The sequence below is a fragment of the Taudactylus pleione genome, unplaced genomic scaffold, assembly GCF_031769625.1.
Source record: "Taudactylus pleione unplaced genomic scaffold, aTauple2 ptg000250l, whole genome shotgun sequence".
Lineage (NCBI taxonomy): Eukaryota > Metazoa > Chordata > Amphibia > Anura > Myobatrachidae > Taudactylus > Taudactylus pleione.
This window is the reverse complement of record NW_028284652.1, coordinates 1,853,057-1,871,053: the sequence shown is the minus strand read 5'-3', so window position 1 is coordinate 1,871,053 and position 17,997 is coordinate 1,853,057. Positions and strand designations below refer to the sequence as shown.

Here is a 17,997-nt window from a genome sequence, read left to right as displayed (position 1 = left end):
GTTAAATTAACTAAGTAAAAGGAGAACCCAACATAATAAATCTGCTGTATACTTTAAACATACAAAGATATTCCCTCCAAACTATTATGTCAATGTAAATAATTAGGTGGCAATGTAATGTGTATATATTTTAACACCTTCTTCTAAACACACAGGAGGTTTTTCATGGTAGCGCCTGGTACACTACAGTTATCCCAGGCATGCAGGGGTGGGGAATTCTTTCCTGGCAAGAAATCTCCCATGACTTAATAGCTGTCTTGGAACATGTCCTATAATTGGTGGTATGCCTGATCTCCCTCATGCTGTTAAGTGTTATGCAGAGTTTTAGTGACTGAGTCAGATCAAGACTTATAAACTAGCATTTTGCAGAAGTGTCTAATTTCTATTAAAAAAACGCTCTTCATATTAACAGATATAGGGGTCAATGCTATTAGGTGCGAGTTGGGTCCTGCAAGTTGTTCTCATGGAGAACTCTCTGTGAATTTAATTTGCAATCCAATTCTAAACTTGCCTGGCATTTTCTGAGGAGATTCACTTGTTTTGTGCGTTGGGGAGCAGGTGAAAAGTTAGGGAAAATATTTTAAAGTAAAAAATGTCAGGACAGTGCAGAATCTCTGGTCCATCCCTCCCAATGAATAATAACTTGAAGGGGTTTAAATAGTATAATTTGGAAAATAAAGACATTTCAGTTATTCAGGTTCTTTTCTCTTAAAAGCTCAATACTGGGATATATGACGTGGGACAGGTATGGCAGGTGTTGTATTGATGGGAAAGGGATTTTTGAACTTGTAGATTGTAGCTAAAAAGTGTGTGTGTTTCTAAATTTTTACAAACTTGTCTGTAAATTGATTTTTTTTATCCATTTTTCAATAGCCCAAAAGAAGACTAATTTGCTGAGAAACACTTGCTGGCTATTCTTTGTCCACCATTAATACATTAATAAGAAATGCAAAAATCAGTCATTTGACACCTTTTAAGAACCTCCAATACTTTGCTTATGGTCACTATCCGCTTCTATTCTCCTGCTATCTTAGGTGCCACTTTTTTAGGGTCCAGGATGATTTCCCTACTTTTTCATGCACTTCTCTCAGGTGGCTTTTTGTAGAAAAATAGTGTAACCATGCTGCGAGTCCAGCAAATTGCCATCTTTAATTGGCTATTGCATTCCTCAGCTGCGCGCATTCATGCAATGTATTAGCGTTTAATGACGCAAATTCACTTCCGTAAACGCACACCTAATAGGAGTGAGTTAACTAAATGGAGATTTTTCATTAGGTCATAATAAGCATTCTCTGACCATAGAGAATGGCAAACTAGACAGAAGAAAGGCCATCTATAAAAAAGAATGCTTCCTTAAATTTATAAGACTTTTAGGGCTAAATGTAATAGCCTTCGGACTGCAGGCATCGCTGAGTTTCGTGCAACACTGCCCAATGTTTTAAGGTGAAGTCATTTAAAAGAAATAAAATCAACCTGGTTTTGCCCTTTAAATGACTGCTACTTTAAATCATCAGGCAGTCTCGCACAGAACTCGCCAATCCTGCAGTCCGCAGGCTAAGACACTTACCGCTTAGTATCTGAACTCCAATGTGAGGTGTGCCCACCCTTGAAGTAAACACATTCCAGCCTGTAGAGTTCATCAACTGCAAAAATGACATAAAATAGTTTCCACTTTTTGCACCAGAAGTAATAATTTGATTGGCAAGCCAACATTAGTTAGATTTATGGAGTATTGAAACAAGGAGTGTATAAAACAAAGCAAAGGTATTTTGAGTGTTAATAGAAAGAATACATAAAAGACCCACTTCTCAGTTTCACTACCAACTGCAGCAGCCCATATATGGTAGAATAATCTGTGATATATGGCCAACTATAGAGTAACTCCAAGGGCATATTAATAAGGGGTGTAGGGTGCACACGGGCCCCAGGGTCCGGGGGGGGGGGGCACCCATATGTACCCTGCACCCATATGTTTTAATACTTACCCCTCCGAAATTCCGCATCTGGCTGTAGCGCCGGACAAAACACCTGAAAAATGGCCGCCGCAGCCATTTTTCCGGCGATTTGCGCATGCGCACTAGGGGAATCACCGGGAAAATGGCAGCCGTGCCATTTTCCCGGTGACCTGCGCATACTCTAGTGCCCAGAGTCTACAGGTGCAGTGCTGAGCGCTGCTGGCCGCTGGAGTGAGAGGAGGGGGCCTGGACAGAGACTGCACACAGGCCCCCTTCTCTCTAGAAATACCCCTGAATAACTCAGTACCTTGTGTCGGCTTCAAAATACCTCTATACACAATCAAATAGTATTTGACACAGGAAGACCAGTTTCAACAATTACTTTTTTTTAGCGTATATTCATTTTAATAGGAACATTTATTTAATTATCAAAAGTCAGAGTCTAGAGGTGTGATAGAGGATGACAAATATGGCAACACACAAAAAGCTGTATAAATAGACCACAGTTGCCTCTAGGGCAAAGGGAAGAGCATACAATTCACCCTAGTGCCTTGGGGGACCCAGATAATTAAGTACAGGTTGAGTCTCCCATATCCAAAATGTTTGGGACCAGGGGTATTTTGGATATCGGAATATTCCGTATTTTGGAATATTTACATACCATAATGAGAGATCTTGGGAATGGGACCCCAATCTAAACACAGAAAGCATTTATGCTTTATATACACCTTATACACACAGCCTGCAGGTAATTTTATACAATATTTTCAATAAGTTTGTGGCTCAAACAAAGTTTGTGTACATACATCAAATTAGTTTTAATAATTTTGTGCATTAAACAAAGTTTGTGTATATTGAACCATCAAAAAGCAAAAGGTTTCACTATCTCAGTCATGGTAAAAAGATTCCGTATTTGGGAATATTTGGATATGGGAGACTCGACCTGTATCCAACTGGCAGTGAAAAGCAGCTGTCCCCGTAATCCCTAACAGTCTGGCAGTGAGAAGGCAGCGGAGGGGTCCACTTGGATCTCCGTTTGTAACCCCTGTACTTCCTTCTCATACAAGGGAGTGGGGCTCCTGAAATCAATGCCATCTGAAGATGGAGTTGATTCCCACAAGCAAACAGCAAAAACTTTCAGTTTTTGGAGATTGCTGAATACTAGGCCCCTAATCAAGTTACAAATAGCATGCGGTAACTAGCGAACCCATTAGTGATGAATAGGCTCCTTAGAAAAAAATAAAAAGAGTCCTATGGAATAAAAATTTCTCAACCACCTTGAAGACCAACAGGAAGAAGCACTTACCTCTACTAATACGCTGCTTTTCCCCAGATAAAATGCCAGGTGTATCTATAATACTGATACTCTCCAGGACAGGATTAGGCAGTTGCGCACACATAAACCTAGCAACAACAACATAAATATCTGTTACTTGCAAATACTACACAATTATAGTTAAAAAAAAAAAAAAAAAGAGGCCACAAAGAACTAGGAACAAGACGTGATTTAACCATCTAAACTATATATAAGAAGTCGACATAAAGGTCTTAGACCTGTAATTATTTTCATAAATAAATGCAGTCTTTAATTAAGTCTGAAAATCTGTGTTTTAGGTTTTCCTTAAAAGACTATCAACGTCCTGTCTTATAGCATGTTTGCTGGCTTGTACCCCTACATTCACCTTACAATCAGCACCAGTCACCGCCATTTGTGTTCATGTAGAAATGGCTTCTTCTAGCTTTGGGGCACTGCAGTTGTCCCTGGCTATCCTCTGCATGATCACAAACTGTATACAGCATGATGATCAGTTCAAATGCATGACTGTGTATTTATAATAACATCACTTGTCACAAAAGAATTACCATATAAAAGCATGCAGTAGCAGGTATACAGGTCACTGAACTAAACATTGGAATGACCTTATATTTCACGGTAGCGGGTGTGTTCCATTTTAAATTATAGTTGTTTTAAGACACATTAAAAACATTTTAGTATTTTCATTAACATTGTGTTAAATTTCAGTATACTTAGTTAATTTAATGTAGGATTGTTTTTAATGAGAGAAAACCAGAAAAGGCCGTTAGTCGTCACATAATTGTTAGGTGATGCGGTCTATCACAGGATGCGGAATGAGCAAGGGGGCAGGAGCTGTACAAGGTGCAGGGCTGATTCTGGTTGTATTTATTATCTATATTCTGTCTATGATTTGTGTTTAACACCTTATTTAGGTACAATTGAAGGAAAACTGTAATGACATGTAAATTTTGTTCAAATAACATATGAATAAACATAGTATTTGTATGATATATACACCCAGGTATATGACTTCAGTCTTGGTGCACGGAACAACAGAGTAGAATGAAACGTGTATGACAGCAGGAGCTACCAACAGGTTTCAGTAGAGTATACAGTTAAATTCTATATTTAAAGCACAACAAACTGACAACTGTTCATTCCAACTGCACTGGACATACGGACAGCTGTACCGAAGCGCAGACAGTAGTTTTCACCTGTTCATGGCATAGATAATAGTTTCTTGTATAAATGTATCTAAAATTATTACACAAAAGGGAATGAAAAAACAAAAATAGCATATTAAAAATACTGAGGTTGATCGTAACACAATTACAGAGGATTTTTCCTTGTTTACAAGAATACAATAAATTGCTCCTTTAGTTATATATGGTTGTGCTACAGGCTCGCAGAGGGGGTGCTGTAACACAGTATTGGCCCCAATCCCCGCTGGTGATTCATACATACTTCTCAAGGGTGGGATGATGAATAATCATTTAGAGGTGAAGAAATTGCAGTATTACATGCAGCAATCTAGGGCTGTCAGGATGAAACGGATACCGCTTAACAGAAAAATACCCGGGATGTGTATTTTGTTACAATCAGCAAGCTTTACAAAAACTACCCCCAAGAAAACAAATCACAACAGTATGCGCATACTGCATTATAATTCCACATATTTTACAAGTTATATACAGACTAATACTAGTAAATAGAACTAACGGTTTTACACTTAAAATAATATAATGGCAGACCAGTTGACATCCCCAGCCGTATTAAAGAACCGTAAACAAAAAGTTTGGTGGTCGCTCACATCAGCTTAATGACATTGCACAGGTGCTTGTAAAGGGCGGGGTTTACACTGAGCTACAGAAATAAAGGGATTTTCCCTCCAGCTCACTGCAGCAATTGCTGCAGTGTGCTGGAGGGAAAATCCCTTTTTATCTGTATTAAAAGAGCCTGTATCCGATAGAACCATAAGATCTCATCCGTATGACTGGTGTAAAGAACACCCACTTATATGGACTTGCTTGTAACATCATACAACCACACCTCTCTTATTGGCAAACTGTGTGCTACTAAATATTTAGATTGAATAACTTAATATTTATCTTAACCCGAATTAGGTCTGGTCTGTCTCTAGAATGATTTAAAAAAATAACAATGCATTGCTTGACAAACCCAAGATGCCAGGAGGCTAAAAAAAATAAGTAATGGAGAGACGTTCCCTGTGTGATATAGGACGTGTAGTTATCTGGGTTCTGGTATTGCAAGTGGTGGCAGAGTGCTCGGTAATACTCTGACCAATGACACCAGCATCTAATGGACATCCCTGCATATGGCCCAGCATTCTGGAGCAACAAACTTGCTCAATAAAGAACTCGGATCAAAATGGCTTAACGGTGACACGTTACTACTCAAGAGACGAATGGATATTCAAGGGGTTTCAGGCATGTAAAGGTCGAAATCCCAATCGGGCCAAATATTCAAGGTCTAAGTGTGTGGGTCACAAGAAAAAAAGAAAAAAAAAAAAAAAGTCTCAATAATATGCTCCAGACCCCATTCACACATAACGTGTATTATTATATTACTTCAGACCTCCCTTGTAATAATATGCTCCACAAACACCAGGCCCACTCCCCCAGTAGTAATATGCTCCAGGTCCCTCCCACCAATAATATGCTCCAGACCACCTCCCCACGAAAATTTATATATGCTCCAGCCCCCCTTGCTCACCTCCCCACACACACGTGCATTCAACAAGACTGTGCCACCCCCCTGTGTCTTTGCCTCACTATTCTCCAGCCCATCTCTAAGCTTCACCATCCCCCAGATTCCCCAGCCATGCCTTCAGCTCCAAACTCCGCCTCCCCCCCTTCCTCCACTTTATACTAGTCAGGCAGACAGATTTATTAAAGTATAAATTTACTTACTGACTGTCGCACTACTGTGACAGAGTCAGAATTGGCGGGACAGAGCTGGCTCCTGTTCTTGCTTTCTGTCTCTGTGTACTGTGCAGGGCTGCAGGCCGCTGCTGTGTGTGCAGGGAAGGCTGCAAAGGGGCCGCGGACGGGATGGAGGCGGAACAGTCAGTGGTGACTGACAGCTTCGCAAGGGTTTATGGGAGGAGCTGCTGCGGGTGGGCATGCGCAGCAGCTCCCCCGTCAGCCATGTTTTTTTTTAACTAGTAACACTGCCCGATCGGTGCTGAGCTCCGATCGCGGCAGCCAGGCCGGCTGAGCAGAACAGCAGAGATGAAGGAAGGGCTCCGGGCTGGGAGGTATAATATATGTATTTGGCCCCATGTTTATTTGGGCCGCATGTTTGACATGTCTGCTCTAAATACATGGAGAAGAGAAATGTGGCAGTGAGGGAGGAGGAGCGATGGGGTTACTAATGGAGGCGGTTATTAAGTGTGGCAGTTTAGAGATGAGGGCAGAGCAATAATGAAAGGAACATGTTGATAAGGGGATTGAGTTTATGATAATGATGGAGACAGGCAATGGGATGGATTAGGTGTTTGAATGAGCAACAGATATGCTGATTAGGGGGTGATTGGTTTTGTGGAAAAAGAGGGAGCATACAGAATGGAAATAAAACTGGAGGTAGAGAATGAAAAGAGGAAGGGAGATGATGTGAAGTTAAAGGGAAGGTTTTCTGATGTGGATTGGAGGTGGTGTAATGTTTGGAAGAGGGGAGAGATGTGTGTAAAGCAGGGCTCGACAAATCCCAGGGGCCAGGTTTCCATGGCTAACAGATTTTGCTGCCTGGTTACCAGATTTTGCAGTGAGGGAGGAAACAGATCCGCATCAGCTCTGTCAGAGATTCGTGCCTATAGTATTGTGGTGTTCATATCATGCACAGGAGTCCATGTGGTGGAGCCTGCGGTGACTGCTGTGCCTATGTCTGTCCCGGCCTGCGCTGACGACTCCTCCCCATCCTTCTCTGATCCCGGTTGTCTGTTCCAGTCTACACTGATCCTCCTGTACGTCCTGGCTGTCTCCTATCTCCGGCTGCATAGAGCTCTCGGGTAGTAGGGTCAGGGATTGCGGAGCGGCTTCAGAGGGATAGTGGTGTGACCATGAGGGGGAAGGAGGTTTTGTTGTACTTTCTGGCACTATTGTTTTATGTGAAATGTGGTCCATTATTGCTGGAGGGTGGAGCAGAGGAGCTGTAGAGAGCAGCCTCCATTTTACTGTAACCATTCAACTGTGACCATTTTGTGGACTAGTATAGTGTGTATAGGTTGCATAAGACACAGAGCTGTGCTCCTTACTCACTCCTGTAATTTTTTTGGGAGGGCGGTGGTCTGGCTCCTACAATGTCATCCTGGCTCCTAGGATTTAGAAAAATTTGTCAAGCCCTGGTATAAAGGGGGTGGGAGCAACGGGTATGGTCTGCTAGATGTGATAACATTACTGATAGAGTTCTAGTTACGTGGTGACTATCTTAATCATGTTTGTACTATCACAAACATAAGCAGTGGCGTAACGTGGGCAAGGCACCTGCCCTTGGTGCCGTGGTAGGCCCAGCAGAGAGGGGGGGGGTGCTGCCAGCGTACCCATACCGCCCGCAATTATGCAGTCGCCCATCAGAGAGTCAGACCCGCCTTTACTCCGCCATAGACCCGCCGAGCATCATGGGCCTGCACCCCCCACTTTGCTACCGTCACTTGTCCTGCTGTGAAGAAGAGCCCCGGCACCTGCCTGGCTGACTGTTTGCTGGCTCATCCAGATAGGTGTGGGCAGATGACAGTTAATGGGGGAGGGGGGGAACACAAACACACAATGACAGGAGGGGGGGGGGGGGGGGACACAGAACCACACAATGACAGGAGGGGGGGGGGGCACAGACACACAATGACAGGAGGGGGGGGGGACACAGAGACACACAATGACTGGAGGGGAGATTCAGGAAACACAACGAGACACACAATGACTGGAGGGAGAAACCCACAATGACTGGAGAGGGGAACACAGACACAGAATGGGGGAGCACATCGAATGAAGGGGGGACACAGAGTGAAGGGGGGAGCTGTTTGACACAGAGTTTAAGGGGGGCTGGTGAGAGATGCATGCGGAACATGATGATGTGGCAGAGAGACGTAGGTGGAACATGATGGTGTGGCCGAGAGAGACGCAGGGGAGAGACGATAGTGTGGCTGAGAGACGCAGGGCGGAGAGGACGTGGTTGAAAGATGCAGGGGGAAGATGGTGTGGTTGAGAGATGAAGGGAACCAAAGACCCTAGTTACGCCTCTGACCATGTTTATTCAAATATGTGGTGGGGGGGGATGGGGACGATTGGAAGCAATTATTAAATCATTTAAGGGCATTTACAGAAACAAAAAACACAAAACAAACATCCTGATTAAGCAAAAAAGCTAACCCTTATGGACTTTGTAATGTTGGAAATCCCCAAACCCTAATGCAGCGTTTCTAAAACAGTGTGTACAGTGATAATGGACAGTGCCAGGATAGATGTGACACAAGGATTCAGAGGCAACAAGATAATTTGAATTTCTACAATAGAAGTTAGAAATTAAATATACTGAATTGTAAATGATTATAAAAAAAAAAAATGGGGGGGCATATGTATTGGTAGAGGCACAAAAGTTGGGAGCCAGGTTACAGGCAGAAAGTTTAGTATATGTACTGCTGGAGATATATATCATGTTGACATAATAGGGCAAACAGGATTAATGCAATTTAAAATGTAAAATTATTTAAGGAGAGCACAGAAACAGATATATCTGCTGTTCTCCCAACAGCTGTCTATGGGGACTGCAATAGTGCCTGATTTAGAAAAGCTCCACAAAGCTTGGTGCAGTTATCTAATGCGTAAGCCATTGTTACAGTATGGGCTACAAAAACACACCTTTTTTTGTGGAGACAGATCCCAATGATCCCGCTACTGTAACTACCACTTGTACCATGTGGGCCCAAAACGGCTTTGGCACAATTATATACATGGGACACTAGCAGTCTCTCATTTGGGCCGATTTAATCATGGTATAGAGAAAAAAAAACAAAAAAAAAAAAAACAGTAAACTGAGGAGCCAATCACATTCTATTGTTTCCCTAGTGCACTTTGGAAAGTCACAAAAAACACAATATTTTTAATAATTGCTATGGGCTACACCTGTGCACTTGTTTTTGTATAAAGCCCCCTTCACCACAAAACTCATGGGAGTTATCCTGTGGGGAAAGTTTAATTAGCCGCATGCTTCACCACGAAACTTCAGCTTCTAGGTAAAGTACCCAGAGCTATTCAGTTAGTGACCCATGACTAGCCCTGAGGCAGAAATCAGCATTAAGTGGTGCCTCAGGGCTATTCCTGTAGATTATCATAACGCATATACTCAAGTCTTAAGCATGGAAAGAAAATATACTCAGCCATTAGACTTTATACATTTAGCTCTCATTTTTCCACAGTTGGTCTAACTTGCAAAACCTTGAGTAGCAAAGGTTGTCTTTACTGGCTTGAAAAACTCTATATGCATCTTTTTACAATTTTTGTGTGCTCTCCTTACAGAAGGCAAGCCTCACAAAACACAACAATTGATGAAGAAGGGTCCCATGGGACCTTTAAATATCCAGCTGCCTATAACTTCTAGGAGCTTCATCACCAACATCATTCTCCAAGCAGCACCAGTTTTGTGGATGGAGTCTGGCAAGAAGTTTTCCATGATTCTGGCTGGTCACTAGACTAGCTACTCTATCAAATTAGCCGTTGCCATAACATCAATACCACAATGAGACTTTGACATGAATACGCACAAGAGGCCTGCTAAGCGGTTTACACATTTCTGTAAAAGAATCATGGACTGCTGTCATTCAGAGATACCAACTGAACTGAAAATACCATCCAACAAGGCTACACATCATCCCCAGATCACTGAAGACCAGCCATGATGAATCACCAGATACCTACACACTCCACTTCCATCCCAATTTCAACACTTTCTCCAGTTTCAAACTTGAACATTTTATAATATTTAGCCTACACTTTACAGCCGGAATCTGTATGTAATGCCGGCTATCGAGATGCCGACAGCGGCATCCCAATGGTTGGTCTCCTGACAGGGGTCGGGTAAGTATACTTATCCTCCCCCTTTCCCCCCCTAACACTCCCTTCTTGTAGCCTAACCCTCCCCACAAGCACCCCAACCCACCCTGTTAGTTCCTGAACCTAAGTCCCCTCCTTCGTGCCTAAACCTAACCCCTCTCCCCAGAGTGGTGCCTGACCCTAGCCCCCCCCCCCCCCAAAAAAAAACTAACGCTTACCCCGCTAACAGCAGGAAACCTAACCCTCTCCCCACAGCTAACAGGGCATGCGTCCTCCTGGATCCCAGCATCGGGATCAAGATAGGCGTCGATATTTCGACGCCTATCTTAACTCCCTTATCGGGATTTCAGCGTCGGCATAGAAACCGTCAGCTTCGCGGCCGCCGGTCTCTTGACTACATCCCTACAGCCGTCTCATACAGAAAGCTATGTTACTGCTGAGAGAGAGAGAGAATATATATATATATATATATATATATATATATACACACATATACATATACATACACACATACATAATTTGGGGGAGATGCACCATTGGGACAGAGTGGTAACCACTCCCAAACCATGCATTTCACCTTGCACAGAAAATAAATAAGCTTGCGCTTGGTTTTACCCATATTTTACATGACACCAGCTGCGTGGCAGTAATAATCTCATATATGTATACAAAACAAAGACTTTTGTTATCTGCGCTAACAATAATATACAGTACTGCAGATCTGTGTGTATCTAGAAAATAGAAGTATGGGTATTTCGATCAAAACTCTTATGCTTGCAGCCGTCAAGGGACCCCAATTCTCTGTAAATTCCTACATAGACTAGCATATATGCCCAACTGCAATTAAACATTGCATGTAATTGAATTGGTCACTTTTAGAGAACTGCAGTACACACATACAAGAAGTGAGGACATTAATGACACCCATCCCTCACCTTTTAACAAGACAATCAGATGGCTGAACAAAGAAAATGATGAAATGAGACAGTACTAAGGAAGAAAAATCAGTGGCAAATGTTTATTTTCAACCACAATGCAGAAGAATATAAAGTTTAAATGGACAACTCATACCCCTCCACCGCTCCCCCTCCCAAAAAAAAGGGGAATGTCAGTAAAGTTCCTGGTTTCCTCTTGGAAGGATATCCTGAGAACAGGATTCAGAAAGGCAATAACATCCGTCAGCTGGCTAAGCAATAATGTAAAGGAATAGTTTGTTCCTATATACACTCAAGGTGGGAGAGCGCCCTACTCAGTAAGCTATACTCACTTACCAATCAATATCTCTGGCCAGAAATCACAACTGGGAGGGCATTTAAATATGCGTCAGTGTTGACGGTTCCTGCAGGAAGTGTACGGCCGGTCGGCAGGTCGTCTGTGCATACATGCAGATGCACTTATATATCGGCACGACCTGATATGTGTGTGAACTACGTCGTTCAGACATATTGGGTGTACATACGAGCTGATCCGCTACCAATATATTGTTTGACGTTATATAAGATATCTAGTAGTGTGTACCCAGCATTAGATACATGTATTCTATGTATACGTTCTTTTATATTTCCACCATTTTTATCAATTGTCCTGTAACCTTTTTTTTTTTATTCCCCTCTCTGTGCCCAGGAAAAATACACTGAAATTATAGCTATATAGCCATTATCAGAACATAGTTGAAGCGCATAATACAGGTGTAGCTGGCTGCTGGAACAGCAGAGATTTAGGCCTCCCTGAAGGGAATTGGCAAACTGGAGAGTATTACAATTTTCTGCTAAGATTTCTCATGTAGAGACAATTTAAAACATTTAGCTGCATCAAATTTGCTGACCGTAGAACCCTTTAATATAAGCACCCAATATCTCACAGAGATGCCTTCAAAGGCACAGCTTCCCACTTAAGCTGGATTCACACTAAACGATGGGTGCACTCAGCAATGCGACTGGCAACGGGCCGACATATTGGGCGGCTGGTGCACACTAGACGATCCGGGGCGGCTGGTGCACACTAGACGATCCGGGGCCCGACCGCCTCTCCCGCCATTCCACTTCTGCTGCTCCCCTCTGCCGAAACCTTCACTGGCTCCCATTCCCCTACAGAATCCTCTTCAAACTCCTCACCTTCACATACAAGGCCCTCTCTAAGTCTACTGCTCCCTACATCTCCAACCTCATCTCCTTACACACTCCCTCCCGCTCACTCCGGTCTGCCAATGGCTGTTACCTCTCCTCCACCCGGTTTACTTCATCTCATGCTCGTGTCCAAGATTTTGCCCGTGCAGCCCCCCTCCACTGGAATGAGCTTCCTCGCTCGATCAGGCGCTCCCCGACCTTGCAGAGCTTCAAATGTGCACTGAAAACCCACCTGTTACTCAAAGCATACCCTTCCACCACATAACCATGTTACCAGGTCTCTGTCCCTCCTGCCACAGCCATCTCTACCTCGCCTACTTCCTACACTCAGGTCCCCCTCTACACACTCATGCCTCATGTCATCTGTCTGTCTCCCCTAGATTGTAAGCTCCTAGGAGCAGGGTCCTCCTCCCCACTGTCTCACAGCCTTCTTCTCTAGCACTTCTATGACAGCCTTCACCTTCCCAGCTGTATTGTGCATGGAAAATTTATGATGCTAATAGTTACTTGCGTTCTGTTTATATTTTGGTTACTGTATTGTAATGTAATGTTCTGTGTACCCTTTACTGTATGTACGGCGCTGCGGACCACTTGTGGCATCCTATAAATAAAAAGTAATAATAATAATAAGTCGGACCCTGCTGCATCCAGCTGCATGGGGTCATCTGCCACGCAGTCAGGTTGGGCTGTATGTAGGGCCGACCTGACGATGCGGCTGATGACCCCACGGGAGCGTGCACTGCACCACATAGTGCATAAGCACTTGACGAATTGACGTTCCAATGCGTCCGAATCAGGCAAATCATTCAAAAAGTCGTCTAGTGTGTACGCACCCTTAGTTTCCATTTTGAAGTATAGTATGTATAATTTAATGTAATTACCGTATATACTCGAGTATAAGCCGAGTTTTTCAGCACAAAAAATGTGCTGAAAAAGTACCCCCTCGGCTTATACTCGAGTCAAGTGTAGCGCTGACCCGACGGAGTTCGGTCAGCGCTACACACTGCCAAACACACAGCCGCCGGAGCCGGCAGCTGCGTGTTTGGTGTAATCAGCAGCCGCTGAGAGTCTGTCAGACTCTCAGCGGCTGCTGCTGCTCCCACTGCGGGAGCCATCTTCCGGCTCCCGCAGTGGGTGATAGGAGACACGTCGTCATGACGACGTCTCTCCCATGCAAAGCGGCCGGAGGAGCGGACAGCGGCGGGACCAGGAGCGGGAGTTTAAGGTAAGTGTTTATTTTTTTTTTATTCTTTTCACGTCTCTCTCCACTAGGGGGGGGGGGGGGGAGACTACAGGGGGCGATGACTACAGGGGGCATTATCAGGGGGCACTACCAGGGGGCGATTACTACAGGGGGCACTACCAAGGGGCGATTACTACAGGGGGCACTAAAAGGGGGGATTACCACTGGGGGAACTACAAGGGGGGGATTACTACAGGGGGCACTACCAGGGGGGGATTACTACAGGGGGCACTACCAGGGGGGATTACCACTGGGGGAACTACCAGGGGAGGATTACTACAGGGGGCACTACCAGTGGGGGATTACTACAGGGGGCACTAAAAGGGGGGATTACTACTGGGGGTACTACCAGGGGGGGATTACTACTGGAGGCACTGAAAGGGGGGATTACCACTGGGGGCACTACCAAGAGGGATTACTACTGGGGGCACAACCAGGGGGAATTACTACTGGGGGCACTACCAGCTGCTGCCATTTCCCACACTAGGATTATACTCGAGTCAGTAAGTTTTCCCAGTTTTTTGGGGTAAAAGTAGGTACCTCGGCTTATAATCGGGTCGACTTATACTCGAGTATATACGGTAGGTACACCAGGAAGATTTGTAGTGATGAGAGATTGTACCAATGCATTAAGTAATTTATTATTTATTTATTTATTACCAGTTATTTATATAGCGCACACATATTCCGCAGCGCTTTACAGAGAATATCTTACCATTCACATCAGTCCCTGCTCCAGTGGAGCTTACAATCTATATTCCCTACCACATGCACATACACACTATGGTCAATTTTGTGGGCAGCCAATTAACCTACCAGTATATTTTTGGAGTGTGGGAGGAAACCGGAGTACCCGGAGGAAACCCACGCAAACACAGGGAGAATATGCAAACTCCGCACAGTTAGGGCCGTAGTGGGATGCTATATACTGTCATAAGCAGAGAGCTAGGTTTACTCTAGATTGAAGGTAGGCAAGTGTGTTTCTTATGCTATTGTGGAACTACAAGTTCAACAAGAATTTGGTTATAATAGACTTGTAGTTCTCCAACTAAAGACCCAAAAGAGGCGATTCAATTCAGTGTGATATGAATAGCGCAGGGAAGGAGTTCCCGGAGCTATTCAATTGTCCCCATGACGCCCTGCACTTAGTTGGGAGATGCCCGTTACCGCGCCTGCTTGGTCATTGTAACTGCCATTCTCCAACTTAAGTGCCAGCCACGATGCTGTTAGCACCGCTCTAAGGGGGTCATTCAGACCCACTCGCGAGCGGCAGTACGCTCGCAAGTGGGTCGATGTTCCCCACTGCGCATGCGCACGACGGAGGGAGCTCCGTCGTACGCATGCGCGAGACCCGGGGAGCGACGGGCTTCCCATCACTCCGGGTCTCGCAGCAAAGGGGGCGTGCTGTCGATGTTGATTGACAGCACGCCCCCTTTGGTGGGCGTGCCTGGGGCGTGCCTGCCAGACGGAGGCGTTCCCATGGGAACGCCTCCGTCTCAAGCCGGCCCCACTGACATCACTAGTGATGTCAGTGGGAGTGATTTTGGCTCCGATAGAGCCAAAATCACTCCAGGGCTTGTGGCAGGGAGACCCTACCGCAGGGTCTCTGTCGCAAGTCCGATGGTCGCGATGGTCAAGACCATCGCGACCATCTTTTGGAAAGCTCGTATATGCTGTGGGTGGTGACCCACAGCGATACCAGCATCCAGGAGGACGCTCCATTTTTATGGAGGAGGGCCCTGATTCAGAGCGAGTGCTCTGGTCAGAGCGTCCGGCTCTGAATCAGGCCCTAAGTCAGAAAACAGCAGAGGGTGCGAGGAAAACTCCTCTAGTCAGATTTAACAGTGTGATCAGTTAAAGAGCTAAAGGAACTCCTTTCTGCTGCTATTCACATCGCGCTGAATTGGCTCTTATGGGATTTTCACCCCCCAACCGCGAGCCACAGGGAGCCCAAATCTAGTCAGCTTCCCAGCATTTATTATTACTAATGTCTCTGTGCAGCTGTTTTATCTATATCTGACCTAGGTGTTAAACTATATACCCATTATACTAAACTAAAAACTGTTATAGCCAATGTCTGGCTACTGTCATGGGAGCTGTAGTTAGATTATAAATATATATATATTCACTCATGAATTACACAGGTTCTGTGACTGGCTAACTTCAAGCCTGCATTTGACCTGCCACAGAACCTGTTTAACTTATTAATTTAGTTATTTATATAGAGCACATATAATCCACAGCGCTTTACAGAGAATATCTGCCCATTCACATCAGTCCCTGCCCCAGTGGAGTTTACAATCCGTAGTCCCTACCACATGCTCACACACATACACGGTAGGGATAATTTTGTTGAGGGGTCAATTAACCTACCAGTATATTTCATGTGTCCCAATCTGAAGGGATATGGGACCTGATTCAGACCCGCTCGCAAGCGGGTCGATGGTGGGCCATTGCGCGTGTGCGCGAGCCCCGAAGCGAGTGAGAAATCACTCGCTCCGGACTCGCTACAAGACGTGCGGCTGTCGATGTTGATCGACAGCTTGCACCGTTTTGTAGGCGGAGGGGGGGTGGATGCACAAACGGAGGTGTTCCCGAAGGAACGCCTGCCATTTGTGGGCAGCCCTACTGACATCACTAGTGATGTCAGTAGTGGACTTCCTGCTCTATTAAAGCAGGAAGTTCACTTGGGCTTGTGAGACCTGAGACCCTACCACAGGGTCTCCTCGCAAGCCCAATGGTCACGATAATCGCGACCATCGCCAAGCCGCACGCACATGCTGTGGGTGGTCACCCACAGCTGTGCGAGTGGCCTGGAGGCCGGTCAAAAAAAAAGGAACGCCCTGATTCAGAGCGAGCGCACGCAAATAGCATGCGCCCCTGAATCAGGCCCATAGTATGGTAGGTTTATATCACACGTGTGTATGTTGGTGTGTGTAAAAAGTTCAGGATATAAAAGGTACTAACATAACCTAACAAGTAAACTTTAACTTCAGCCATACGTGTTACGTGTAAACTTTAACTTCAGCCATACCTGTTACCAGCATCACACAGGATTATTGCCTCTACAATGTATTCCCAAAGGCTGCTCCTGTACCTCCTGGGGGTCCTAATGCATAAAGTAGGGGAAAGCAAACTGTGGCTGCCTAACTGTTGTGGAACTAGCAGTCCCAGCTAACTGTAACAGCAGGCAGCTACTGCTGGGACTGTTAGTTCTACAGCAGGCGGCCTGTGCTAGTGACAGGACTATGGTGTGCTGATGTGTGACCGGCACTGACCTGTTCAGGAAGGCGTTCCCAAAGGCGCTGAGCTTCCTGAAGGGTTTCTTGGGGTCCACCACCAGCGCGTTCCCGGGCAGCACCCCCTCCACCGGGCCGTGCATGACGGCGATGAACGAGTCGGTGGTAGGCTCCGGGCCGATCCTCATGCCGGGGAAGTCCTGCTCCATGAGGTGCCGGATGAAGGTGGTCTTCCCCGTACTGTACTGGCCCACCAGCAGCACCATGGGCTTGTTATGGAAGTCAGCGTCCTCCAGGGCCGGGGAGTGGAACTCATGGAAGCGGTAAGTTTCCTCCAGGGGCAGCAGCTTCTGATTGTACAGTTGCCGGAGACCGTCAGCCACCGTCTGGAAGAGCTCGGGCTCCTTCTTCCTGCGGGCGTCTTTGCTGACCCAGCTGAACATGGCGGCGGGTAACCGGGTGACGGGTCGCTCAGCCTCTAACGGAACCGACGCGGGCTCCCGTGCCTGTGTCTCGAGCTAGGCGTGGCGCGCGGGGGGAGACAGAGAGAGGGAAGGGGGGCGGTTAGCGCGCGGTCACGTGGCTTTGGTGCGGGTCTCACAGGGAGTGCTGCTGCCGGTGTCACCGGGGGGGGGGGGGGGGGATGATGATCAGTAGCACGGTCCCCTCACTGTCAGCTCTCCCCGGTAATAACCACACAGAGAGATGATGACAGAGCGGTCCCTCCAGCACGGACTCATTCATTCATTGCTCAGGACAGTGTGTGACTGAGAGCCACGGGGAGCGGAATCCCGGACCACCCTTGTACGTCACATAAATTGATGACGTCACCCAGGCATTCCTGTAGGTTGCCTCACTTACGGAAAGTTGAACTAATAGCATCTGAAATGTTCTAGAAGAGGAATCCTGCCTCCATGTCAGAGGAACAGAAGTGAGTGTGACTAATAGGAAAACTACACATAATAAATTCCTCACTGCATTCTGCTGTGTGATAAACTCTGTCACACAGACCCACATTCATTTTCTGCTGGCTGGTGCTGCCATTTCCTGCCACTGGTTGCAATAAAAACAAA

General features: G+C 45.6%; 1 protein-coding gene across 1 annotated transcript in view; it reads right to left on the bottom strand.

Annotated features, from left to right (window-relative positions):
* Positions 1–17,723, bottom strand: part of EHD1 (EH domain containing 1) — a 37,537-nt gene extending 19,814 nt beyond the window's left edge. The window contains exons 1-2 of the mRNA XM_088480018.1: positions 16,964–17,723; positions 3,262–3,359 (exon numbers count right to left, since the gene is read on the bottom strand). Of these exons, the coding sequence (XP_088336144.1) occupies positions 3,262–3,359; positions 16,964–17,367 (502 nt within the window). The 5' untranslated portion in view covers positions 17,368–17,723. The remainder of the gene's footprint in view (positions 1–3,261; positions 3,360–16,963) is intronic.
* Positions 17,724–17,997: the final 274 nt, after the last annotated feature.